Source organism: Camarhynchus parvulus, chromosome 11, assembly GCF_901933205.1.
Source record: "Camarhynchus parvulus chromosome 11, STF_HiC, whole genome shotgun sequence".
In the NCBI taxonomy this organism is placed as follows: domain Eukaryota; kingdom Metazoa; phylum Chordata; class Aves; order Passeriformes; family Thraupidae; genus Camarhynchus; species Camarhynchus parvulus.
The window spans coordinates 2,356,704-2,384,120 of record NC_044581.1 but is presented as its reverse complement, the minus strand read 5'-3'; the positions used below and the strand labels follow the sequence as shown (position 1 = coordinate 2,384,120).

General features: G+C 52.0%; 2 protein-coding genes across 2 annotated transcripts; both read right to left on the bottom strand.

Annotated features, from left to right (window-relative positions):
• Positions 1 to 2,296: 2,296 nt before the first annotated feature.
• On the bottom strand, positions 2,297 to 19,774 carry LOC115908055 (dual specificity protein phosphatase 22-A-like). The gene is made up of 7 exons (XM_030956349.1): positions 19,754 to 19,774; positions 18,409 to 18,442; positions 17,445 to 17,527; positions 13,941 to 13,990; positions 10,660 to 10,734; positions 9,468 to 9,639; positions 2,297 to 2,494 (listed from the first exon to the last, which is right to left on the bottom strand). The coding sequence occupies exons 1-7, from the start codon at positions 19,772 to 19,774 to the stop codon at positions 2,297 to 2,299; spliced, it is 633 nt and encodes a 210-aa protein (XP_030812209.1).
• Positions 19,775 to 20,846: 1,072 nt separating this feature from the next.
• Positions 20,847 to 25,939, bottom strand: LOC115907832. The gene is given in 6 exon segments (XM_030956001.1): positions 20,847 to 21,112; positions 21,928 to 22,059; positions 23,633 to 23,768; positions 23,770 to 23,798; positions 25,079 to 25,158; positions 25,861 to 25,939. Coding segments are annotated over 5 exon segments (513 nt in total). The 5' UTR covers position 25,158; positions 25,861 to 25,939; the 3' UTR covers positions 20,847 to 20,975.
• Between the last annotated feature and the right edge of the window lie 1,478 nt (positions 25,940 to 27,417).

The window sequence follows — 27,417 nt, the reverse complement described above, 5'->3', positions numbered from 1 at the left end:
GGAAATCAGCCCAGTTGTACCTGTTTGGGGTTTGCCTCCCAGCTCCCAGAATTCCTAAAGCCAGCTCAGGTCTCACTGATGGAGGCCAGAGGGGAAAAAATAGATATATTTCTATAAAAATAGATATTTGATAGCCCCCAAATCCATGGAAATGTGGGTTAGGAGGAGGGTTTGGGGCATGGTTGTGGCTGGGATGTCAGGCATGGAGGGTGCTGCTGCTGCATTCCCTGTGATTCCCCAGATCTGGGGGATTTTCCCAGGTTTTGCTTTGGTGCTGTGCTTCCCTGGGAATGTTTGAACCCTGGGCTGTGGAGCTTATCACACCTCCTGCACATCTAATCTCTGCTTATCACCCATCTCCAATGACTTCCTATTAACTCCCACTCTCTTCTCTTTTCTCTTCCTGCCTGCGAGTTCCATTTTGCTGCTTCCTAAAATGAAAACCGAGGCTTTAAATCCAATATTGATCCCTGAGCTGATTGCTCAGCCTCCCCTCAGCCCACTCCATCAACAGCCTCCACCTCATTAATTGCTTTCCCATTACTTCCCTGTGGAATAACAGCCACAGGGACCCTTCTCTCCATCTAAATAAATGGGAAAAAAACCTTAATTTTTTCCCCTGGAATTCTATACATCATAGCTAAACACGGAATATTTAAAACTTTTCGTTTTGCTGGTGGTTCTCATCAAGAAAATGGGAAGCAGGGAGGTCATTTCAGTCCATCTCTGTACATTCCCACCAGGAACACCACAAATCAAGTCCAGGCACCCTCAGGATTTAATCACTTTTTTCTTTATTAGGAGCTGGGTGAGTCGCCCCTGGTGCTGTCACATCGAAAATCTTCATCCAGAGAATTCCTAGAAATGTTTTGAATCCCTTTTTTCTTAGAAGGAATTGCAGAACACACTTTTTTTTTTTTTTTTTGAATGGACAAACAGGGTAATTATAGTAAAAGGGCGAGATGGCACGGAAGGGTTGAAGGTTTCCATGTGGAAGGGCTGAATCCATGGGATGGGATGGATTGTAAGGCAGCTGGGGGGAATTCCTGCCAAAAAAAAAGCTCTGGAAAAGCACAATCCGAGTTTGGGATGAAAAACTGGACATGGCCATGGGGTTTAGGTATCAAAAAGGCTTTTGGAGAGGGGCAGAGTTAAATTGGCCCATGGGTTGAGTGAATCCAACCAAGCTTTTGGTTCCTTTGGCAAGCAGGGACATTGGGATGGAGCTCAGGGAAATCCCAAACCCACTCTGGCTGCAGGGATGGAGGCAGTGGGACAGGCACTGCTGGATTTCCCCTTATCCCTGGGGTTAGGGTGAGGAAAATGCCACATAAAAGGTAAATTTGGGTTTTCCTTTCTCCTTATCCCTGGGGCTGGGATAAGGAAAATGCCAGATAAAAGCTAAATTTGAGTTTTCCTTTCTCCTTACCCCTGGGGCTGGGATAAGGAAAATGCCAGATAAAAGCTAAATTTGAGTTTTCCTTTCTCCTTATCCCTGGGGCTGGGATAAGGAAAATGCCAGAAAAAAGGTAAATTTGGATTCACTTTTCCCCTTACCCCTGGGGCTGGGATAAGGTAAGCCCCAGAGCCCAAGACCCCTGTGCCTTTGATTTAGCCCTTGGAAAAAACATTTACCAACTTTATATGAAGAATTACAAGCCATGACAGTTTGAGTAGAATGATAGTGAATTTATCACAAAGGTGAAAAATAGATTTTTGGGGTTTTTAGAATGGGGGCAAGATGGAGGAATCTGGGCATGTCCTGTCCTTCTTCTCCTTCTTCTTCTTGGCCTCCACCTTCTGCTGTGATGGTGGCACTTTTGGATTGGTTTGGAGTAGAAGCTCACTGTCTAACACAGGTGATGGGTATTGGGAATTGTAAATATTGTACATGCAGTTTTTAGTATAAAAAGATAACATTGCCCAGGGCAGGCAGAGTGCCTCTGACTGTCCTGCTGAGCGGACCTCGGCAGGACTGGAGAAAGAATTTTATAGATAAGAAACAATAAACAACCTTGAGACCGAGAAATGAAGAGCTCTGGCTCCTTCTTCATCCACCAGGCTGGGAAAAGAGATTTTCTAACACATCTGGGGGTCACAGTGAGCAGCAGAGATGCCGAGAGCCCCCCATCCGTGGAGCTGGCAGCTCCGTGCTCCTGTCCCCTGCTCCGCCCTGGAGCCCAGGCTGCTGCTGAGCTTTGTGCCCTACACACCAATCCCCGGAGGCGCTTGGCAAAGGGAAAACTGAGTTTTCCAAGCCCCAGAGCCAATTCCTGCCTGGGAACAACCTGGCTGCTTATCTGCTCATCCACCCGCTGCCACCAGCGGTGCCACCGGCACGGCAGGGAGGGGACGAGGTGGGAGCCGAGGAGGGGAGCCAGGAGCAATCCCTGCCCCCGGGCTGCTGCTGCTGCTGCTGCCCCAGCAGGCGCTGCAGCTCCTCCTGGTCCTGGAAGGGGTTCCTGCCGTATTCCCGGCGGATCCAGGCGCGGTACTGCCGGGAAAAGAGGCAGGAGAGGCTCTCAGCGTGAGCTGGAAAGCTGAGCAACCCCAGAGAGAGAGTGAGAGCAGGGGGAAAGCAGCGAGCAAAGCAATTCCTGCAGCATCCCAGGCACAGCCAGCATGCAGGAAGGTCCCAATCCCATGGGAGCTCACACTCAGGCCGGAGGGACGAAGGAAGGAAGGGGCCAAGAGCAGCAGCAGGATGATGAGTAGGGTTAGAAAAGGAAGCCAGTGTGGATGGATGGCCCCACAGATGCAGTGGATCCCCCATCCCAGCACAGCTGCCATGCAGGAGGGTTCCATCCCACAGGAGCTCACACTCAGGCTGGGCAGATGAAGAAGGAATGAAGGGGCCAAGAGCAGCAGCAGGATGATGAGTAGGGTTAGAAAAGGGAGTCAGTGTGGATGGATGGCCCCACAGATGCATTCCCACATCCCCAGACCACTGGATGCCCCATCCCACAGGAGCGCACAAAAAGGCGGGAGGGGGGAAGAAAGAAGAAAGGAAAAAGAAACAGCACCAGGATGATGGGTAGGGTTACAAAAGGAAGCCAGTGTGGATGGATGTCCCCACAGATGCAGAGGATCCCCCATCCCAGCACTGGGATGATGAGTAGGGTTACAAAAGGGAGCCAGTGTGGATGGATGTCCCCACAGATGCAGAGGATCCCCCATCCCAGCTCCAGGATGATGGGTAGGGTCACAAAAGGAAGCCAGTGTGGATGGATGTCCCCACAGATGCAGAGGATCCCCCATCCCAGCGCTCCCCACATCCCCAGCACAGAGCTGGCAGCACCCTCAGCTTCCCACGCTGCCTGCAGCTGGGACAGCAGCTTTATTTATTCCTCCTTGCCAAGAAGCTGCTGCTGATGTGCCTGAATTCCTGTAAAGAATTCTTCCCAAAGCTTTTTTTTCCCCCCACAAGCAGCACGGTCCTTGCAAGGTGGGGCAGGTTTGATGTCTGAGCACCTCGGGAGGTTGTGGGGAGCCTCTGACCCCACTGATCCTGATTATTGCAGAGGCAGGAGCACCCTGGTGGCCAGGGGCCAGCTGGCAGCAGGCTGAGGGCTGGAAGCAAGGGATGATGCAGAGGAACTGTTCCCGTTACTGCTGGGATGAGAGGAAACAGCCAGACAGGCAGCAGCGTGGGCAGGAAGGGGCAGCTCTGCCAGGATCCACCGTCCCAGGGCTCACAGGGGCTCTGCCATCTCCCCGAGGAGCTGGGATCTGTGGGAATCCCTAAAGTCAGAGGGTTTTAGGTTGGTGAGAAAAAAGACAGGCCTCAGTTACAGCAGAATTATGAATATTGCTGATGCATCTTGTAAGCTGTAAGAAGACGTGAAGAATAGAACAATAGACCTATGTCTAGTGTCTCGAAAGAGCTAAGTTGCAAAGAGTTTCTAGAAGCAAGGTTGACTTTATGAATAAAGTTTTATGCATTGTCTTCCTATAAATGAACAAGCAAGCATTGTTTTAACCCAAGCTACGTGTGCTTATGTTGATTAGTTAAAGTCACTGTCAATATTCCCTTGCTCTATGTAATTGGCTAAGATGAGTATTTAGCATTTTGTAACAATGAGTTTCTCTAGCTTGCTGCCTAGATTGCGAGCTGCTCGCATCTTGCAGGTAAAAAATCATGTGTGAAGCTGCTGCTGAGAAACAAACAGCTCTCGACGCTTTCCTGGCAGCCCCAGGTCCTGTTTGTGTCTGTATATACACTGCCAGCGCAGGATCCAGCAAGGAATTGCTGGGATGAGGGGCAGGAGCACAGCCAGCAACACCAAACACCTCGAGGGAAGGATGGAGGGCACCTGTGGGACCCAGCATTGGAGCCCTGGGATGGGATGGGATGGGATGGGATGGGATGGGATGGGATGGGATGGGATGGGATGGGATGGCATGGCATGGCATGGCATGGGATGGGATGGGATGGGATGGGATGGGATGGGATGGCATGGCATGGCATGGCATGGCATGGCATGGCATGGCATGGCATGGGATGGCATGGGATGGGATGGGATGGGATGGGATGGGATGGGATGGGATGGGATGGGATGGGATGGGATGGGATGGGATGGGATGGGATGGGATGGGATGCAGCCAGGGAGAGGGAAGCAGCTCCCATGAGCTGCCCAGCCTTGGCACCCCCAGGGTGAGGTGCTCTCACTGGGGATTTGGGCTCCTGAATGGGCAGGAGCCGCCGAGTTCCCAGAAAAAGGTCGGGATCCAGGCCAGCAGGACTGGCAGCTCAGCGCTGCATCAGCCACAAGGGGAAAAAAAAGTTTTAGAGTGACCCTGGTGGTATCCCCCTCTGCTGCAGCCAGGGAAAATCAGCTGGGGCAGGGGGGATTTCCACTGGGAATGTCTGGATTTCCCCAATCCACTCCCTCCCACAGCAGGACTCACCAGGGCTGTCACACAGTCAGGGACATCCCTGCCCAGGGTGACCCTGAGAGCCAGACCTGCATTCCTTGAGAGAAAACACCCCTGGGAAGGGACACCCAGAGGGTTTGGGACAGGATTTGGGGCAAGATCCATGCCAGGATCCCATGGGGGGCACATCCCCTCTGTGCCAACCATCCAGAGGGATGGGGCTCCTTGGGAAGGGCTCCTGGCACCCAGCAGGGCTCAGCGCCCAGCTGGGAGCTGCCTCCCCATCCTGGGACGAGGGAGGGAAGCTGCCAGGCATTTCCTCCTCAAGCCAGAGCAAGAAGGGGTTCCAGCTCATTTCCTGCAGTGCTGGGCACCAAGCCACTGCCCTCCTCTGTCACAGACACCTTTTATGAAAAAACCCTTGAAAAAATCCTATGAAAAATCCTTTCCTTAGGATTTTTCCTCCTCAGAAGCTGAGAGGCCTCAGGAACAAAATGCAAACAATGGTTATCTGCTGCTGTGGAATGCAACAGGTGGATCTGTGATTGGTCTCATGTGGTTGTTTCTAATTAATGCCCAATCACAGCCCAGCTTGCTCGGACAGAGAGTCCGAGTCACAAACCTTTGTTATCATTCTTTCTTTTTCTATTCTTAGCCAGCCTTCTGATGAAATCCTTTCTTCTATTCTTTTAGTATAGTTTTAATATAATATATATCATAAAATAATAAATCAGCCTTCTGAAACATGGAGTCAGATCCTCATCTCTTCCCTCATCCTCAGACCTCTGTGAACACAGTCACCCTCCTCCTCATCCTCCTCATCCTCCTCCTCCTCCTCAGCCCATCTGGGGTGAAAAGGCAGCCTGGCCACGGTGTGCCAGCACCACAGGGGACAGCTCTGTCACCAGAATGCCCCTCTGTGCCCTCTGTGACTTCCTTTTCTGCCCTCCCCATCATCCTGCTGCTGCTCTTGCTCCTTCCCTTCCTTCTTCATCCCCCCAGCCTGGAGGATCCCCATTTGCCAGCCTGAAACCACGGCAGTGAGGCTGGAGCATCTTCCCCATTCCCTCCTCCCATCTGAGCTCCCTGGGGTGAAGGAAACTGAGGCACCGCAGCCCCAGGAGGTCCCCAGAAAGTCCAGGATGTTCCTCACAGGTTTGAACCAGCAGGGATTGAGGTTTCCCACCCACCAGGGCCGTTCCAGGGCTGACATCACACGCGAGTGGGAGTTTCAAGGAAAAGGCAGCTCTTGCTAAATCCCACCGACAGGAAAACACATCCCAGCACCTCCACCCTCGGCTGCTTCAGGGAAAGGGTGGCAAAACTGTGAGGGGGTGGGAAAAGCAGCTTGGAAGGGAAAAGGAGGGAATTGTGGTGGCCAGGGTGGATTTGGGGAGCAGGAGGAAGAGCTGAGATGGACGGAGGGACGGCAAAGCCCAGCCCAGGGTCTGTGGGAAGGGCTGGGGAGAGCTGGCCCCGCCAGGGGAAGCCCTGCAGGGAATCTCCAGCACCCAGGGCGGTTTGTCATCCCCAGGAGCATCTGCCAGCCTCCTCCAGGGGCCTTTCTGGCAGCTGGGGACAACGGCCCAGGGCCACATCCCTTGTGTGACAGCAGCCGGGGACAGGGAACTTGGCCTTGGGGACAGTGCCACAGGAACTTGGCCTTTGGGGACAGTGTCACAGGCTGTCCCTGCTCCCTCCTGCCAGGACAGGAACCCCCCAAGGGCTCAGGGGGACCCCCTGTTTGCCATGGGAACGCCCCCAAGGGCTCAGGGGAGCACATGGACCCCCTGTTTGCCATGGAATCCCCTCAAGGGCTCTGGGGACAACAAGGACCCCCTGTTTGCCATGGAATCCCCTCAAGGGCTCAGGGGGAACCCCTGTTTGCCATGGAATCCCCTCAAGGGCTCTGGGGACAACAAGGACCCCCTGTTTGCCATGGAACCCCCCCAAGGGCTCAGGGGGAGCACAGGGACCCCCGGTTTGCCATGGGAACCCCCCCAGGGACCCCCTGTTTGCCATTGCACGGTGCCTGCAGTGCACGGGGGGCTCTGCCTCCAGCGGTGGCGCCGGGTTTAGGGGTGACAGGAGCTGTGACCCCCTCGTACACATCATCTCCAGGGTTTCCCTTCCCTTGTCTGTGTCCCATGGGGAGTCTGGCATGGGTGAAGGAGCAGAGTCCAGAGTGGGAGGCTGGAGGCAGCTGGAGAGCCAGGGGGGAGCTGTGCTTTTAAAAGCTTTTCCCTTTGCTTTTAAGGTCTTTCCCCTTTGCTTTTTAAGGTTTTTCCCTTTGCTTTTTAAGTTTTTTTTTTTTCCTTTGCTTTTTAAGGTTTTTTCCCTTTGCTTTTAAGGTTTTTTTCCTTTGCTTTTAAAGGTTTTTTTCCCTTTGCTTTTTAAGGTTTTTTCCTTTGCTTGTTAAGGTCTTTCCCTCTGCTTTTTAAGTTTTTTTCCTTTCTTTTTTAAGTTTTTTTTCCTTTGCTTTTTAAGGTCTTTCTCTTTGCTTTTTAAGATTTTTCCCTTTGTATTTTAAGGTATTTATCTTTGCTTTTTAAGGTCTTTCCCTTTGCTTTTTAAGGTTTTTTTCTTTGCTTTTTAAGGTTTTTCCCTTTGCTTTTTAAGTTTTTTTTCCCTTTGCTTTTTAAGGTTTTTCCCTTTGCTTTTTAAGTTTTTTTTTCCTTTTGCTTTTTAAGGTTTTTTCGTTTGCTGTTTAAGGTCTTTCCCTTTGCTTTTTAAGGTTTTTTCCTTTACTTTTTAAGGTCTTTGCTTTTTGAGGTTTTTTCCTTTACTTTTTAAGGTCTTTCCCTTTGCTTTTATGGTTTTTTCCTTTGCTTTTTAAGGTTTTTCCCTTTGCTTTTATGGTTTTTTTCTTTGATTTTTAAGGTCTTTCCCTCTGCTTTCGGAGGCTTTCCAGGTCAAACGTGCAGCTCTGACCCCTGCACTCAGTGCTCTCCCTGGAATGCAGCTGGGCTCTGCTCCATCCTCCCTCCCTGCTGGGACCCAGCCAGCCTCCTGCTCTCCCAAAACCTCATTTTGGGGAGGAAATAGGAGATTTCTCCCCTCCTGCCTGTCACCTGCCCCTGAGAGCAGGGCTCTTGTGGCAGAGGGAGCCCAGACATCCCAAAACTCCTCACAAGAGCCTTCCTCCCCTTCCACTCCCCCTCTCCCTGCTGCATTCCCGGGAACCGGCCCAGCTCCTTCCTGAGGTTCCCAAGGGACAAACTGCTCTCCCATCCTTCCTGCTGCATCCCAACTCCAGAAAACAAGTTTGGGGTTTTTAACAGCTTTTTAAAGTGCACTCACACAATACCAAGGCCCTTATGTTTTAAAATTTCTTTTTGTTTTTGCACACAAACCCCCAAATCCAGCTGGGGTAAACAGCTGCATGCAGAGGAGCTGTGCCTGGTTGCAAACCCTTCCAAAATGTACCCAAGGATTTCAAGTTTGGGGTTTTCAAGTTTGGAGTTTTCAAGTTTGAGGTTTTCAAGTTTGGGGTTTTTAAGTTTGGGGTTTTCAAGTTTGGGGTTTTCAAGTTTGGGGTTTTTAAGTTTGGGGTTTTCAAGTTTGGAGTTTATTCCTCCAAAGTGTAACCAAGGGTTTCAAGTTTGGGGTTTTTAAGTTTGGGGTTTTTAAGAGCTTTTTAAAGTGCACTCACACAATATCCAAGGCAATTTTTTTTAAATTTCTTTTTGTTTTTGAAAACCCCCAAATCCTCAGGTGATAAACAACATTCCCAAATCGAGCTGGGGCAAACAGCTGCATGCAGAGGAGCCGTGCCTGGTTGCAAACCCCTCCAAAAGCATCCAAGGATTTCAAATTTGGAGTTTTCAAGTTTGGAGTTTTCAAGTTTGGGCTTTTTTAGTTTGGGCTTTTCAAGTTTGGAGTTTACCCCTCCAAAATGTACCCAAGGGTTTCAAGTTTGGGGTTTTAAGAGCTTTTTAAAGTGCACTCACACAATACCAATGCACTTATTTTTTTTTAATTTCTTTTTGGTTTTGCACGCAACCCCCAAATCTTGAGGTGATAAACATTCCCAAAGCCAGCTGGGGCAAACAGCTGCATGCAAAGGAGCCGTGCCTGGTTGCAAACCCCTCCAAAAGCACCCAAGGGTTTTAAGTTTGGGGTTTTCAAGTTTGGAGTTTTCAAGTTTGGAGTTTACCCCTCCAAAATGTAACCAAGGGTTTCAAGTTTGGGGATTTTAAGTTTGGGGTTTTTAAGAGCTTTTAAAAGTGCACTCACACAATACCAAGGCAATTTTGTTTTTAATTTCTTTTTGTTTTTGAAAACCCCCAAAATCCTCAGGTGATAAATGACATTCCCAAATCCAGCTGTGGCAAACAGAGAGCTGCATGCAGAGGAGCCGTGCCTGGTTGCAAACCCCTCCAAAATGTACCCAAGGGTTTCGAGTTTGGGGTTTTTAAAGTGCATTCGCACAATACCAAGGCAATTATTTTTTAAAATTTCTTTTCGTTTTTGCACACAAACCCCCAAATCCTCAGGTGATAAACATTCCCAAATCGAGCTGGGGCAAACAGCTGCGTGCAGAGGAGCCGTGCCTGGCTGCAAACCCCTCCAAAGCACCCAAGGGGCCTTACCTCGTGGAGCAGGGTGCTCTCATACTCCTGCAGCTGCTGCTGGAAGCCGGGGTTGGGGCTGGCGTAGGAGCGAACGGCCCTGGTGGCAGCCAGGCAGCTCTGCCAGCCCAGCTCTGTCACTGTCATCAGGTATGCCACCAGCAGGGTGCTGCTGCGGGACACCCCGGCCAGGCTGGGCCGGGAGGAGCCACTCAGGGAGGGGATGCCACAGGAATCACCCCTGGGATACAGGGCCCTGCCTGGGCTGTGAGCAGCGTGGGCTGGAGGGGATGAGGAGCTCTCCTCTCACGCTCTCACTGATGTTGTCACCTCCCTGTCCCCTCCTCAAGGCACATCTTGGGTGCTCAGGGGCTCTGCACACGGAGCAACCATCCCCATGGATCCAAGGACACTTTTTGGGAGCCCATGCTTGATGCCTCAGGTTTTGGCTTTTCTATTTTTCACATTCTGTGCTGCTTTAGTGTGCAGTTCTGAGCTTCATATTAGATGAGGGAGTGTCTGACGTCGTGAGCAGGCTAAAAATACTGAGCCTCTCATTCCTGGAAGGAGATGCCAATCGAAGGATCCTCTAGCAAATGGAGCATCACTGTCTGCAAGGATGTTCCCAGCCCAAAATGATGCCTCAGGGTTAAACTTTTATGGTTTTCAGATTCTGTGCTGCTTTAGTGTGTGGGGCTGGGCTCACATTAGGGGATGGTGAGCTCTGTGCACAGAGCAGGGAGACAAAACAATTCCTGCTCCAGCTGGGCACCAAGGACAAATGATCCAAATCTCAGCCCCAAGAGCACAAACACCGTGGGCTGCAGAGAGAAAAACAAGCAGGGTGGGACTGCAGGGGCTAAAGCTGGAATGGGACAATGAACTGCAAGGTGCAAATGGAGCAGAACTGATCCAAGGGAGAGACCCCGGGAGCGCTCGTGCATTTTGGGGCCATTTTGGTTCACCTTGGGTTCATTTTGGGACCATTTTGGTTCATCTTGGGTTCATTTTGGGACCATTTTGGTTCACGTTGGGTGCAGCCCTGGCTGGGCTCTTGTGCTGCCCGAGGTGGATCCATTGAGGAGATCCTTTTAATAAATCCCTGCTTTATTCTGTAGCTCTGCCCAGCCTCTGTTGCAGCTCAGCCTCCCCAGGGCACCATGCCCAGCTCCCAGAGGCTGGCTGGGCTCTCAGGGGTCCCAGCAGCTCTCACCAGTGCACCAGGCAGCCTCCCCCTCCGAGCCGGCACTCGTGGATGAACTGGATGCACTCCTTGAAATGCTGCAGCCTGCAGGGGCAGAGGCAGAGGTGAGGAGGGAAGGGCTGGCTGTCCCTGCAGGGCACCCTGCAAACACCAGCACTGTCACTCCCAAGGGTTCTCCACCACCCCGGGGCCACCAGCGTGGGGTGGGAGCAGAGATCCTTCCTCTGCCCGGTGAAGGTGATGCCTCAGGGTTTAGCTTTTATATCTTTCACATTCTGTGCTGCTTTAATGTGTGGCTCTGAGCTTCATTCTAGGGGATGGTGAGCTCTGTGCACAGAGTTAAGCTATTAAGTTATTAAGTTAAAAATTAGTTATTAAGTTAAAAATTAGTTATTAAGTATTAAGTTATTAAGTTAAAAATTAGTTGTTAAGTTTTAAAACAGTTATTAAGGTATTAAGTTAAAAATTAGTTATTAAGTATTAAGTTATTAAGTTAAAAAATAGTTATTAAGTTTGAAAAATAGTTATTAAGTTATTAAGTTAAAAATCAGTTATCAAGTTAAAAATTAGTTATAAATTAAAAAATAGTTGAGTAAGTATTAAGTTATCAAGTTTAAAAAATGTATTAAGTTAAAAAAATAGTGATTAAGTTAAAAATTACTTATAAAATAGTTATTAAGTTAAACATAAAAATAATTTAAGTAACACTTCTTAATTAAACAGTTTATCCCTAAAAATCTTATAAAAAAAAGATACAACTCCATTTTTAACTTATTAAAGCACTATAAAGCTCGCAATCTGTGAAATGTCTGTAATATGAATAAAACAATCTGTAATATAAATAATATAAATAAAATAATCTGTAATATAAATAAAAAACAATAAACACCTAAACCCAAACAAAAAATACCATGGCACACATTTAACCCCAATCTAACAAAAAAAAATAATATAAATAAAAACCAATAAACACCTAAAAAAAAATAACATCTCACGCATTTAATCCCAATCTTAACAAAAAAAAAAACCCAAAAAATCCACAGGGAAGAGGGTCCCTTTGGCAGCCCCTCTGCTGCAGCGCCGGACTTCCTCTGCTCCTCGTGATGGGGTGGGCGTGAGCCCACGCTGCCTTCCTGATTTCTCAGAAGCCAAACTTTGACCTCCTGCAGTCATTCCCACTGCCAAGGGAGCTGCTTTCGCTCTGGGAACTCTCCAGAAGCTCCTCCATCCCTGCTGGCCCATGGAGAAGGGTGTTTGTTCTTCCCCCTGCCCCGGAGCGCTGGGCTCGGTGCTGTCTGAGGAGCCAAAATGAATTTATTCAGGAATTGCAGGGGGTTCTGCTTCCCAGGAGCAAGAGAGGTGAGGGAGTGTCTGACGTCGTGAGCAGGCTAAAAATACTGAGCCTCTCATTCCTGGAAGGAGATGTCAATCCAAGGATCCTCCAGCAAATGGAGCATCATCATCTGGGAGGATTTTCCCAGCCCAAAATGATGCCTCAGGGTTAAACTTTTCTATTTTTCACATTCTGTGCTGCTTTAGTGTGTGGGTCTGGGGTTCATATCAGGGGATGGTGAGTTCTGTGCACAGAGCAGGGAGACAAAACAATTCCTGCTCCAGCTGGGCACCAAGGACAAATGATCCAAATCTCAGCCCCAAGAGCACAAACACCGTGGGCTGGAGAGAGAAAAACAAGCAGGGTGGGACTGCCTGGGCTAAAGCTGGAATGGGACAATGAACTGCAAGGTGCAAATGGAGCAGAACTGATCCAAGGGAGAGACCCCGGGAGCGCTCGTGCATTTTGGGACCATTTTGGTTCATCTTGGGTTCATTTTGGGACCATTTTGGTTCATCTTGGGTTCATTTTGGGACCATTTTGTTTCATGTCGGGCTCATTTTGGGACCATTTTGGTTCATCTTGGGTGGAGCCCTGGCTGGGCTCTTGTGCTGCCCAAGGTGGATCTATTGAGGAGATGCTTTGAATAAATCCCTGCTTTGTTCTGTAGCACTGCCCAGCCTCTGTTCTAGCTCAGCCTTCACAAGGCATCAAAATCTCATCCCAGGAGATTTCCCTGCTTGTCCTGCTGATCTTCACAGAGCACACACCATCCCCCAGGGCCTGCAGGTGCTGCCTGCTCAGCTCCAAACTCTCCAGATCCCAGTCCTGCCCTTCAGCCCCTCAGCAGGACCAGCAGGAATCTTCTCTGCTTGCAAGGACACAATGCCACGATGCTCCTGTTCCATCCTGCATCCCTATCCCAATATCCCAAAGGAATTGGGCTCCCCCATCCATCCTCACCCACTCCACGGGTGTTTTTCCCACAGGGAAAGCTCTGCCTGTGCTGTTCCAAGTGTGGGATCAGGCAGTGGAATTAGTGCTGAGCTCCCCAGTCACAAGCAGGACACAAAGTTCACCAGCATTGTGAAATCCAAGGCATAAACTGACAAGCAGAAAATAGTTTCTTGAATAACTCTTCCTTCCTGCAGGCAGCCTTATCTTCTTTTTTTTTTTTTCCCTTTTTTAAATTTTTTTTTTCCCTTTCGTAGACACGCCACGAGCGCAAAGAAATGAGCGAAGGGGGAAAAAATAACAACCAAAAAATCCCAGTTCTTGCTGAGGCAGGGTTTTCTTGTAAAGCTTCTCTTTCCGCTCAGCCAGAGCATGAGCAAGCAGGATTCCACCCCCAGGCACGGCTGCTGCCAAGGATGCTGGAAAAACCAGCACCTCCACAGGCAGGGGCTTGGAAATTAAGTTTTGATGCTTTTTAGGGTTTGATTGGAGGGAAAAATCCCCCTGGATTTGCCAATTTGCTGGTGCAAATTGATGATTTATTGGTGCTCGTCACCCAAAGCAGCAGCATCCCACAAAATCCTGGGAATTTCTCCCAGCTCCTCTCAGCAGCTTCATCTCCAAAACAGCATTCCAAGAGTTATGAGCGTGGATCATTGCTTTATATGGCAAAAATAATTTATATTTTAATAAATTTATCTTTAAAAAAAATGCCTGGAGGACTGACACAAATCATCTTTCTAACACTCCAGTTTTCAATCCTGCCCAGTGGAATAGCTCTGAAACTCGACAAAAATATCACATTTCCTGACTGCAAGCACACATTAAAAATAGATTTTAAGCCCTAAAATGTTATTTACCACATAAAAATGAGCCCCAGCTTCTGGGAAACTCAGGGGTTATGAGAAATTTCACAGCATGAATGGACTAAACCTTCATCCTGCACAACCTGAGCTTTTATTGACCAACTGCTGACAAGAAAAAAGGATGGGAAATCACTTACAGGTTTTGACTGGATGAATCCGAGGCTGAGATACACAGATAGGTCATGTCCTGCAATCCAAAATAAAACAGTCACGAAACACCTCCAAGAATCACAAAATCCTCCATTTCTCTCTCTTTTTTTTTCCTTCCTCAGTTGACCTTGAGGGGAGAAGAAAGCTGAAAACCACTTTGGGGTTTGCTCCACTGCAATGGATGAGTGCATCCACCCCATCCCACTGATTTCCTCTCAATCTCACAGGACAGGCCAGGCTGTGGGGACAACTCAAATATTCAGGAGCCCCCCAAAACAGAGCCAGGGAGCCCCAAACTCCACCAGGAAGACGTGCAGTGACAAAGCCACTCTCATCAATGAGTTATTTCCTCCCTGTCCTTCTAATACCCCATAAATCATCTGCTGCCTGCTGGCCTAGGTCAGATTACTTTCCTCTCCTTAAAACATCGCTTCCTCGATCCTCCCTGCTCGGAGCTTAATTTAGATCCTTTTCATCTGGGGGTTGGGGCGGTTTTTTTTAATCCTTTCTTAGCAAGATATGGGGGAGGAAATCCTGCAGCCAGAGCGCCAGGGATTGCCCCATCTCCATCAGGTTCAGGCAGCCCAACGCCCTGGACCACCCTCCAGCAAAGGAGGTTGGAAAATTGGATTATTTAAGGAAGGAAAGGGGCAGAGCAGGATGAGCACAGGGATAATTCTGTGCTGGGGTGACCCCCAGGCTTTTCACGCATCACCTCACCCACAGCTCCACACCTGGTGCATCCCAACGTGTCCCCAGGCTGGGAAGAGGCACCAAATCCACCCTGGGGAAGCCAAAAGGACCTTGACCCACCCCAAAGCTCAACCCACACCCCCCAGGCCCGGATGAGCCCTGGGGCTGCTCCTGGGGCCAGATGTCCCTGTCCCCAGCCCTGTCCCTGTCCCCATCCCACCGTGGCAGCGCTGGGGTTTGCGGTCACCGCTGGGGCCGTGATTGACACATTGCAAAACCCCCCGGGCCTTCCGCTTCCCCTCCGCGGGCTCTGCTCCCTGGTGTAAGGGCTGTGTGTGTGCTTTGCTCCGTGGTGTAAGCATTCTGAGCACTTTGCTCCATGGTGTAAGGGCTGTGTGCGCTTTGCTCCCTGGTGTAAGGGCTGCATGCGCTTTACTCCCTGGTGTAAGGGCTGTGCGCGCTTTGCTCCATGGTGTAAGGGCTGTGCGCGCTTTGCTTCATGGTGTAAGGGCTGCATGCGCTTTGCTCCCTGGTGTAAGGGCTGTGCACGCTTTGCTCCATGGTGTAAGGGCTGTGTGTGTGCTTTGCTCCATGGTGTAAGCATTCTGAGCGCTTTGCTCCATGGTGTAAGGGCTGCATGCACTTTGCTCCATGGTGTAAGCACTCCATGCACTTTGGTGTAAGCTTTCCAAGCGCTTTGCTCCATGATGTAAGGGCTGCGTGTGCTTTGTTCCCCATTGTAAGCATTCTGAGCACTTTGCTCCCTGGTGTAAGTGCTCCAAGCGCTTTGCTCCATGGTGTAAGCGCTCTGAGTGCTTTGCTCTCTGGTGTAAGCACTGCGCGCTCTTTGCTCTGTGGTGAAAGCACTCTGTATGCTTTGCTCCATTGTGTAAGTGCTCTGAGCGCTTTGCTCCACGGTGTAAGTGTTCTGTGCACTTTGCTCCATGGTGTAAGCACTCCGCACACTTTGCTCCCCATTGTAAGCGCTACATGCGCTTTGCTGCGTTGTGTTGTCCTCCGTGGGCTTTGCTCTGTGGTGTAAGCGCTCCAAGCGCTTTGCTCCATAGTGTAAGCGCTCCAAGCGCTTTGCTCCATAGTGTAAGTGCTCCATGCGCTTTGCTCTCTGTTGTAAGCCCCCCATGCACTCTTCTCCCTGTTGTAAGCGCTCTGAGCCCTTTGCTCCTCCTTGTAAGCGCTCCACGCGCTTTGCTCAGTGGTGTAGGCGCTCCATTTGCTCCCCGTCTGGCCCAGCCCCACGCTCGCCAGCCCCGGCTGCTGCCCCGGCCCGTTTGTCCTTCCCAGGAGCTCTGTCCTTCCCCGTGGCCCTGTCCCACTCCAGTACTCAGCGCCCCAGAGGGGAAGGGCCCCAGCTGGGGTTTTGCTGGGCATCCCAAAAGGATGAGGGGTCCTGGTGGTCCCGTTCCCTTTCTGCAGCATCCCAATATTGGGGTGAAGCACCCACAGCACCAGGAGGATGTGGAGCTGCTGGAGAGAGCCCAGGGAGCTGCTCCAAAAGCTGGGAAAACTCTGCCCTGGAGCCAGGCTGGGAGAGCTGGGGGTGCTCACCTGGAGAGGAGAAGCTCCAGGGAGAGCTCAGGGCCCCTAAAGGGGCTCCAGGAGAGCTGGAGAGGGACTGGGGACAAGGATGGAGGGACAGCACACAGGGAATGGCTCCCACTGCCAGAGGGCAGGGATGGATGGGATATTGGGGATTAGGAATCGTTCCCTGTGAGGGTGGGGAGGTGCCCAGAGCAGCTGGGGCTGCCCCTGGATCCCTGGCAGTGCCCAAGGCCAGGCTGGACACTGGGGCTGGAGCAGCCTGGGACAGTGGGAGGTGTCCCTGTCCCCCAGCAGGTCCCCAGCACCCCTCAGCCGTGCCCCTCACTGCTCTGGGAGCTGAATCTGCAGCTGCTCCTGGTGCACAGAACCATCCGGGGCAGGATTTGTGCAGGAGAGACCTGTCCCACCCCTCTGCCACCAGCCCAGGGGCGGCTCCCTCCTGCCTCAGTTTCCCCAGCCAGCATCCCGCAGCGCTCCGGGGATCAGCGAGCCTGGAGGAGCGAGGACACCGAGCAGGGGACACCGAGCAGGGGACATCGAGCGGGGGACACCGAGCGGGGGACACCGGTGCCAGCTCCGGTTGCGGTCCCGCCGTGTCCCCTCCCCGCCGGGGCTCCATTCGCGGGGCGCCGCCGCCCTCTCGTGGGGACCCCCCGGCAGCACCGGGCACCCTCCGGGCACGGCCCCGCAGCGCTGCGGGTCCCGCCTGCCCCCCAAAATCCACCCAAACACCGCACTGCACCCCAAAAACCACACTGTCCCCCAAAAACCACCCAAACACCGCACTGCCCCCAAAATCCACCCAAACACCGCACTGCACCCCAAAAACCACCCAAACACCCCGCTGTCCCCCAAAACCACACTGTCCCCCAAAAACCACCCAAACACCCCGCTGCCCCCCAAAAACCACACTGTCCCCCAAAAACCACCCAAACACCCCGCTGCCCCCCAAAAACCACCCAAATACCGCGCTGCCCCCCAAAAACCACCCAAATACCGTGCTGCCCCCTCCCCAAATCCATTACTGAGCCCCTTTGGGCAGCATCGCCTGGCGGCAATTGGTGCAAATTGGTGCCAATTGGTGTAAACCAGTACAAATTGATGTAAATCAGTGTAAATCGGTGCAAATCATTGCAAACCCAGCATTGTTTCTCCCCAGGCCAGGAGAAGCCCCCGGGTGTCCCTTCCCAGCTCCTGCTGGCCCGGGTGGCCCCCAGCACCCCCAGTCAGGCACGCACCTCCAGCACGGGCTTGGCGCCGCTGTGGACGGACAGGATGTGGGTCACCCCCTTGCTCAGCAGGTTCTCGTGGTCCTCAGAGTCTGGGAACAGGAGCCACGTGGGAATTACCTGCCCTGCTGGGACCTCCCCACGCCCTGACCCCCATTCCAGCCCTGCCTCTCATCCCACACGGCGCAGGGAGGAGGTTGGACACCTCCTTCCAGGCAGAATCCCCCTGGGATGCACTGGGTGCTCAGCAGGTTCCTGAAGCCATCCCCAACATCAGAAATTACCCTGAGAACTCAGCCAAGGCTGTTGTGTCCTTGCTGTTGGGGAGGTTTCCAGATATGCCGTGAATTTCCTGGGGTTCCAGCATGGGTGGTGAGCACAGTTGTCACAGACATATTTTATGAAAAATCCTTTCCTTAGGATTTTTCCTCCTGAGAAGCTGAGAGGCCGCAGGAACAAAATGCAAACATTGATTATCTGCTGCTGTGGAATGCAGCGGGTGGATCTGGGATTGGCCCATGTTGGATGTTTGTAATTAATGGCCAATCACAGCCCAGCTGGCTCAGACACAGAGCCCGAGCCACAAACTTTTGTTATTCATTCTTTCTTTTTCTATCCTTAGCTAGCCTTCTGATGAAATCCTTTCTTCTATTCTTTTAGTATAGTTTTAATGTAATATATACAATAAAATAATAAATCAGCCTTCTGAAACATGGAGTCAGATCCTCATCTCTTCCCTCAACATGAGACCCCTGTGAACACGGTCACACACAGCTCCCAGTGGACATCCCTTTCCTGGGCTGGACTGGGATCACTGGAAATTGGGATGGGGATTTGGGGCAGCTCTGGAGCTCTGGGAGATGCTGAGATTCCCAGTTGGGAGCACATGGAGCTGCCAAGGAGAGGAATCCTCCAGCCCTTCCAGCTGCCCAAGGATCCCACAGCACCAGGGAGGGGCAGGGAATTCACTCACCACGAATATTCCCCAGGTAGAGGCCGGTGACAATCTGGGAGGTGACAAAAAGGAGAAAGAATTCAGATGGCACCAGGAACAAGGTACATCTGATGTGGTGGGAATGAGCTCCAGCAGGACCAGGACACCTGGCACCAAACTCCCCAGGCCATGCCAAACCAAGCACCCAAATCCATGGATCATCTTCATAAACAAACAGGAAAGGCTGAGCACAAACCCCTCAGGAGAGCAGAGCTCAGGAACAACTCAGCGCGGGAATGGGAGGAGTTTGGATGCGATCCTCTGGAGTTCCAAAGGTTGCATCTGCCAGCTGGGGATGGATGGATGGATGCTATTTATAGCAGGATTTCTATTTATTGCAGTTTAAGAGATGTCAAGGCTGCACATTTGGTCTCCAACTCGCTGCTGCAGGGTTATGAAGGAGAAAAGGGACAGCTGAGGGTGTTTAAGGGGTGTAAGAACCTGCCAGAGCATTTCCAGAGGCACAGAAAGACAGAGCTGATTGTCAGCTGGACTTGCTGGTGCCCATCTGGCAGAGGAGCCCTGGTTTGAGGAGTTTTAGGGTTTTCAGCAGCACTGGGTCACATCCAGCTGAACCCCAGCCCATTCCTGAGTGCAAACACCTGGATTCAGCACAACACAAACTGTGAAGGGGAGTGCAGAGCCCTGCATCTCATGGAGTCCAAAATTTGATCCTACAAAAGGGTCTGCACCAATCCAGCCCTTGGCAACAGGGCTCCCCCAAAGGGTTTGGTGGCACTGGGGGCTGTAAAAAGCACTTTGCCTGTCAGGCTGAGTTCACAGGGGGTGAATCCCCGATGTTAAACCCCATCAGAGCCATGCAAAGTGAGTTTGCCCTGATCTGATCTCTCTGTTGTTGTCCCAGAGTCTAATTTTAAACTGGAGGACTCATATTCCAAGTGGTTATTTAAGGACAGCGACAGAAACTGATCCCCTCCTCCAGCCCTGGAGGAAAAAGCAGCACTGAGAGCACACTTCCCCCATTGCTGGGGCACACCCCGAGGGTGGGAAGGGGGGAATTTCCCTGCAGGGACCCCCTGTTATCCCTGAGGATGAAAATGCCAAGGTTTTACCACCCCAGGGATGAGCATTTAGTGCCAGCTGTCACTTTTCTGCCACCTGCAGACACCGAGCTCTTCACCCCGGATATAAAGCTCAGATTTAAATCCCTGTTTGTTTTCCTAATTCTCTTGAAGTGCTTGGAATTCCAAAGGGCTGTGGGAAAGGGGAAGGTGCAGATAGCTGTATTTAGGGACCTGGGAAGTGCATCCATGGGCTGCAGAAGAAGAGAATGTGCTGGCCCCCATCCCACTGTCCCCTGTACCTTGCTCATTCCAGTCCCCATGGATTTTCTCTCCCCAGGATCAGGATTTGGGTGGTTTCTCAGTCTCCAAGGCTACCTGCAAACAAACTCCCCAAATTCCCAGGGAGGAGGGTGAGATCTGACCCTCTCCCAGGGCAGGAGGAAGGGGAACACACCAGGAGGGGAGCAAGCAGAGCCCTGGCAAGCTCAGCTCACCTGAGGCTGCTCCAGCAGGTCCTGCTGCTGCTCTGGAGGGAAGGGAGCAGAGAGTGGCTGTGCCAGGAAGGGGAGGATGAAATAAGGATCTGGGATCATGGCAAGGCTCAGGTTTCTCTCCTGGCCTCCCTGGGTTCCACAGCTTTTTGGGAAGGACAGACCCGGGAGGAACAACTGCCTTATCCCAGCAGCACTGAAACTCCAGCATTTGCTCCAAAATAAATCAATTTTCCAGGCACAAAACCCTGGCAGCTCCGTGTCCCTCACCCAGGTCAGTGCCACAGCAGGAGCTGTGCAAAAAGCAGGGAAAAGCAGAATTCCAGCCAGCACCAATCTGGGATTGTCACCCTCATCCTTATCAGCACCCCAGAGATAAATTTATCACTTAAGGGATTTTTCAGCTGTAGGAAAGGGAGCTCACTGCTTAATTCCCACCAGGTTACCTCACCTTAAAAACCTCCCAAATTTCTGAGTGGAAGGGCAAGAGGGGTCAGCAACAGCCCAGCACAGCTCCTAAACCACAACATCAATTTCCTGATGGTTTTCTGTCCCATCAGGAAAAGAGCAAACTTAAATCCAAGCTTGGTTTAAGTTTCAAAGGGGCAGGGATTAGAGGGACCAAAGATCTTGGGAATAAAATCCACTGATGCCCATGTGTGGGCACACAAGGAGCTCCATCATAATTCAGAAAATTCCTTCATGGATCAGCTCTGCTCCCAGAGACACTGGGGAAAACAGGGATTAAGAGCTGTTAAAAACCTGCAGAATCCAGGACACCAGCTCAGCTAAGGGAGAAATTTGGCAGCAGCTTTCTTAGCCCTGAAAATATTAACCCAGGCAGCAAATCTTGTTCAAGAACCCAATGTCCCACCCCAAGAAGACCATCAACAGGCAGCTGTCAAGTTAACCAGACATTTATTAGCATTTCTGGAGGTGGAGAGGGTGTTCCAGTACAACAAGCAACGAGGTCACACATGGGTGATGGAATCATTTCATATTCAAGCAGAGCAGGTTCCACTGAGTTGCTTTATTTCTTCCATTCATTGTTGTCAAAATCCCACTGGGCTGTGATGCCCTGCACGGGGTTAACCCTCATGTCCAACATCCTCTTGGTCTGAGCTGACACCCACTCGTCAGAGAAGGTGTGAGGGACAGGGCCGTACACTGCAGATGGGAGGGAATTATGGAATTATGGAGTTAAGTCCTCATGCCACATCAGCAAGTTGGGAATTTTGGGCTAAGTTTTGCTAATAAAAGGGGTTTTTCCTCGCTGAAGTCATCCCACTGGAGCAGGTTGCCCAGAGAAGCTGTGGCTGTCCCAGCTCTGGAAGTGTTGGATCTCCAAGGCCAAGTTGGATGGGGTTTGGAGAAGCCTGGGATAGTGGGAAGTGTCCCTAGCCATGGATGGAGGTGAAATGGGATCATCTTCAGGATCCCTTCCAACCCAAACCTGTGATTCTGTGATCTGCTCAAACCTCCCTGCATGCAGCATCTGCAGCATCCAGCTCAAACCACACTCCCACATGGATTCTCCAGTGGTTTCCTCCATCACCAAGATAACAGCTTCCTGCTCTCCTATTTTTGGGAGCCTCAAGGCAGGGAGCAGCTCCTTTAACTGCTGCTCTGCCTCCTGGCAGCTGGAGGCTCTCTGGAGGCTGAATCCTTAGCTGGGAAGGCAGCCAAACGTGGCAGAAACCCAAATGTTCACTACCCAAGGCAGCGAAAGAGGGGAAGCTCTGGGATCAGGAATCTCACCACTCATTCCCTTCCATTTCCTGTCCTCCCAGATTTCTCTGAGTCAGCTTCCTGATTCTTTCTGCTACACCCCCACAAGAGACAGCTCCAGGATGGAGTTTTCAGAGACTAACAGACAGCTCCTGCTGCAAGTCCCTGTTCTGGCTGTTCGCCAAACCATCCTGGCCCCACAGAACTCCCATCAGGCATGTCCTGATCCCACTCTCCATGGAAGAGTTACTTACTGAAGTTCTTCTGCCAGATGAGGATGATTCCAGTGAGACCAAGGAAGAACAGAACTCCCCCCAGGATGGTTTTCCACTCATTTGTCCCTTTCTTCATCTCTGCGTAGGTCTCGTTGAATTTTATCCGATACACTGGGGAAAAAAAGCATCAAATCCTCTCTTTTAACTTTTCCTGGGATTTGCAGGTGACCAGAACTCTGCAGAGGGAGGTGAACGAAGGCTGAGGCTGCCCCAAAGGGGATGGATGTTAAATTAGGTTTGGCACACACCTAATCAGTTGTTTCACCCCCAAATCAATTTTAGTCTCCATTTTACAGATTATCCTAGTGACAGTGTAGACCTGAAAGAAGGAAAACTGGGAGTTCTCCTTCCTCCCCTCCAATTCCCAGTGTGGTTATTGACCCCAAAGCTTCCTAGCACAAATAATCCCAACAGGAATGTTTCGAGCTCAGCTGCCACTGAAATCCACAGGAATTTAAAATCCAAAGCAACAGAAAATCTGAAGCAATTCCTCAAAAAGTTTTAAACCTTTCCCAGGTCAGGTTCTCCCTTCATACCATGAGAGCAGTTAGAAAAGATGAGGGAATTTTATTTGCAAGTCAAAACACCCAGGGGGAGCCTTCATTAGCTGGAATTTGGTTCATACCAAGGTCAGTGGTTATTAACATTCAAATCCATGTTTGTGTTTGGGGCTAACTTCACCCAGCTAGACTAACAATGGCATGGTGTTGTATTGAAGAGATTTTTTTCCTGGCTGGTTGAAAGCAGATGGGAATCAAGAAATAAATTATTATTGGTTTTGTTATTGTTATTATTATTGTTGTTGTTGTTCTTGTTAATTTTTTTTTTTGGGTGGGGGGGTTTGGTTTTTTTGTTTGTTTCTGGAAGAGGAAGGAATGGCTGAATGTGACCTCAGGTATGGAACAGAAGCCACAGCAGGGGCATTGCATGTTCTGTAACAGCACCAAAGTTCTTGGGAATAAAAACCATGGAGCATACAAGGAGCTCCATCATAATTCAGAAAATTCCTTCATGGATCAGCTCTGCTCACAGACACAGGGAAAAACAAGGATTAAGAGCTGTTCCAAGCATGGCCTGGAACAAAAAGCTGTCAAAAGACTTGACAAGGGCCTGGAGTGCCAGGACAAGGGGAATGGCTTTGAGCTGAGTGGGTTCAGATGGGATTTTGGGAAGGAATTGTTCCCTGTGAGGGTGGGCAGGCCCTGGCACAGGTGCCCAGAGATCCCTGGATCCCTGGCAGTGCCCAAGGCCAGGATGGACAGGGCCTGGAGCATAATAATAGAATATATTAATAACAGAAGAGTAATATTCATAATACATAGAATAACAACAAATTTCTATTCAAAATTCTGCTTCGATTTTGGTTAAAAAGCGGTCATCGTGAAATTAAAGAATCATCACCTGCAAGTTTGATAGAATCACCAGGATCCCCCTGTCTTTTCCCTCCAAGCTGCTTTCCCAGCACTCCCCAGTCTGTACTGGCACATGGAGTTATTCCCTCCTGTTCCAAGCATTTTGGCATTTTCCTTTCCTGAACTCCAGGAGATCCCCATTGGCCCATTCCCTCAGTTTCTCTGGTGGTGGAAGGAGATGATCCCCAAGCTCCCTTCCCACCCAGCCCACTCCCTGCACAGAGATGGCGCTGTGGCTGCCTGCGAGGCCCCTGCGAGCCCCCCAGACGTACATTCCACCTTCTCCTCGGCAGACAGCGCGCTCCAGGATGCCTTCTCCTTCTCCTTGAGCGCGCGCTGCTGCGCCGACAGGTCCCGCACAAAGGCCACCTCGGGCAGGGGCACGTCCCGGCGGTCCACGTACACAGGGGAGGGTGTAATCCTCTGCCTTGACCACGCCTGCGGGGACAGGGACACACAGGGACATGGTGACACACACAGAGGGACATGGGTGACACATACGGGGACATGGGTGACACACAGAGGGACATGGGTGACACGGGGACACACACAGGAACATACACAGGGACATGGGTGACACACACAGGGACACAGGGATGGACACGGGGACACATGGGGACATGGGTGTCACACAGGGGGACATGGGTGACACACACAGGGACATGGGTGACACACAAGGGGACATGGGTGACACATACAGGGACATGGGTGACACACAGAGGGGACATGGGTGACACACAGAGGGGACATGGGTGACACATACAGGGACACAGGGACACACACGGGGACACATGGGGACACAGGGGCACACGGGGACACACAGACACAAAGAGAGACACAGGGACACACACGGGGACACAGGAACACACAGGGTCACACAGGGGGACATGGGTGACACGGGGACACACACAGGAACATACACAGGGACATGGGTGACACAGGGACAGACACAGGGACACACACAGGGGGACACAGACAGGGACAGAGGGATGGACACACAGGGGGACAGAGAGACACACACAGGGACACACACAGGGACATTGGTCACACACAGCGACACACAGGGACATTGGTCCCAGCCCAGCAGTGCAGGGAGGAGGGGGAAGGGCTCAGGAGCAGAGCTGCTCTACCAGCACAGAAATGGGATTACAGGAGGCTTTGGGATGGACTGGGAATGGTCCTAAAGCCCATCCCACTGCAGGCCCTGCCATGGGCAGGGACAGCTCCTGCCATCCCAGGACTCCAGGCCTGGCCTTGGGCACTGCCAGGGATCCTGGGGCAGCTGAGGGAAGGAAAGGAGGTTCAGGGGGCCCTCCTGGCTCTGCACAGCTCCTGCCAGGGGACAGGGACAGGGAACAGGGACAGGAGCAGAGGGAACGGCCTCAGGCTGGGCCAGGGCAGGCTCAGGTCGGACAGCAGCAGGAATTTCCCCATGGAAAGGGGGGTCAGGGATGGGAACTGCCCAGGGAGGGTTGCAGTGCCCATCCCTGGAGGTGTCCCAGCAATTCCTGAGGTGGCACTCAGTGCTCTGGGCTGGGACAAGGTGGGGATGGGGCACAGCTGGGACTCAGTGACCTTGCAGCTTTCTCCCACCTGGATGATCCCATGATTGTCACTCCTGCCACCTCCCCAGGCTCCCTCCATCCCCACCCTCCCCTCAGCCAGGGCAGATTTCTGTGCTCCCCCCTCCAGGCTGTGCTTTATTCCCCCTGACCCACCGTGTCCATGGGCCCTGAGGCACAGGGAGGTGGAGATGGATCTCCTCCCGACCAGGCTGAACACTCTGGAAGCCAACATCCTGCAGGGCAGGCAGCAACAGTCAGTGCCCACGGTGACAGAAGAACATTTCCCACGAGGTTTCACATATAAATATATATATATATATAATATATAGCCTAAAGATTTCCTTCTCCAGAGGGCAGCACAGCACTCCATGCTGGAGAGGAGATTTAGTGGGATGTTCTCCCACTAAACCGATCTGGATGAGCCTTTCTCTCACTGTTTTTAACCCGAGCCTCCTGCACTGCAAGCAAAGGACATTGCCTTATTTAAACCACCCTTTTAGGACGCTGTAATTCCAAAATAAACCATTCCAGGAGCCCCAAGCGCATCCCAGAGCCAATGCAGAGACCCCTGAGCAGGGAGCATCCCAGAGAAAGGCGAGATCCCCACAAGCGATTCCCACCCACACGGGATTCCGGATCCTCCGCTGACCCCAGCCCAGCCCAAAGCCGCCCAAGCTCCCGCCAGGACCCGCTGTCTGTCCCTGACCTTGCCCTCCCTGCCTGTCACCTCAGTCGCGACACCGCTGACAGAACCCCTCACGGAGCCGGCGGGCGGGGTCGCGGCGCTGCCCCCTCACAGCCCTTCCCGCAACCCCCAACCCGCGCTGCCCCGCCAGCCCGGCCGTGGATAGGGACAGCGGGGAGTCTCCGTTCTCGCTCCCAGCCCGCTCCCTGCCCGTCCCCGCGCTCCGCCCGGCCCGGCCCGGCCCCGCGACCTGGCGACCGTCCTCTACGGCTGGCGGGACCGGAAGGAGCCGCGGCCGGAAGCGCAGGGCACGCCGGGAGCGCGGGGCAGCGAGCGGGCCGGGCCGGAGCGGCCCCGCGCGGGGGCTGATGGGATGCGGGCGGACCGCCGCTGGAGGTTTATCCCGAATTTCCAAAATCCCGGGATGTCTGAGGGTGGGAAAGAGCTCCGGGATCATCGAGCCCAGCTGTGCCCCATCCCCGCCTCGTCCCCAGCCCAGAGCACCGGGTGCCACCTCAGGAATTGCTGGGACACCTCCAGGGATGGGCACTGCAACCCTCCCTGGGCAGTTCCCATCCCTGACCCCCTTTCCATGGGGAAATTCCTGCTGCTGTCCGACCTGAGCCTGCCCTGGCCCAGCCTGAGGCCGTTCCCTCTGCTCCTGTCCCTGTTCCCTGTCCCTGTTCCCTGGCAGGAGCTGTGCAGAGCCAGGAGGGCCCCCTGAGCCTCCTTTGCTCCAGGCTGAGCCCCCTCAGCTCCCTCAGGATTCTCCAGTCCTTTCCCAGCTCCCTCAGGATTCCCCAGCCCCTGGATCCCTCAGGATTCCCCAGCCCTTTCCCAGCTCCGTTCCCTTCCCTGGACACGCTCCAGCCCCTCAAGGTCCTGTGAGGAGCCCAGAATTTGGCACAGGATTTGAGGTTTGGAGGCCAGGATGGAAAAGCACCTTGAGGGGGATCCATGTGCCAGGCGGGGACAGGCACAGCCGAGGCATCACTGAAGTCAATTTTTATACAGAAACACTTTTTCCTTTATTATTTGGGATTTCCTTTATTATTTGGGATGCTGCTTCCCTGGAAGTGCCCAAGGCCAGGCTGGGAGCAGGCTGGGACAGGGAAAGGTGTCAGGGGTGGGAATGGAGAATGTTTAAGGCCCTTCCAACCTGAACCATCCTGTAATTCAGGGTGACATGGAGGTGATGAGCCACAGGCTGGGCTGGATCATCCCAGAGATCCTTTCCAACCTGACCATCCCAGAGATCCTTTCCCACATGATGATGTCACAGGTTTTTCCCAGAGATCTTTTCCAACTCGATCATCACAGAGATCATTTCCAATCCGATGATCCCAAAGATCTTTTCCGACCCCATGATCCCAGAGATCTTTTCCCAGAGGTTTTTCCCACATGATCACTGCAGAGATCTTTTCCAACCTGAGCATCCCAAAGATCTTTTCCCATACAATGATCCCACAGGTTTTTCCCACCCGATGATCCCAGAGGTTTTTCCCACATGATTATCCCAGAGATCATTTCCCAGAGTTTTTTCCCACACAATGATCCCAGAGATCTTTTCCCACAGGATGATCCCAAAGATCTTTCAGAACCCGATGATCCCAGAGATCTTTTCCCACCTGGTGATCCCAGAGATCTTTCCCCAGAGGTTTTTCCCACACGATGATCCCAGAGATCTTTTCTCAGAGATCCTTTCCCACCCCACGATCCCAGAGCTTTCCCCCCGTGTGGTTTCGCGGCACCGCCAGCACCGATCTCCCCCATCCCTCCCCGCTCTCCGCGCTCCTCACCCCGCTCA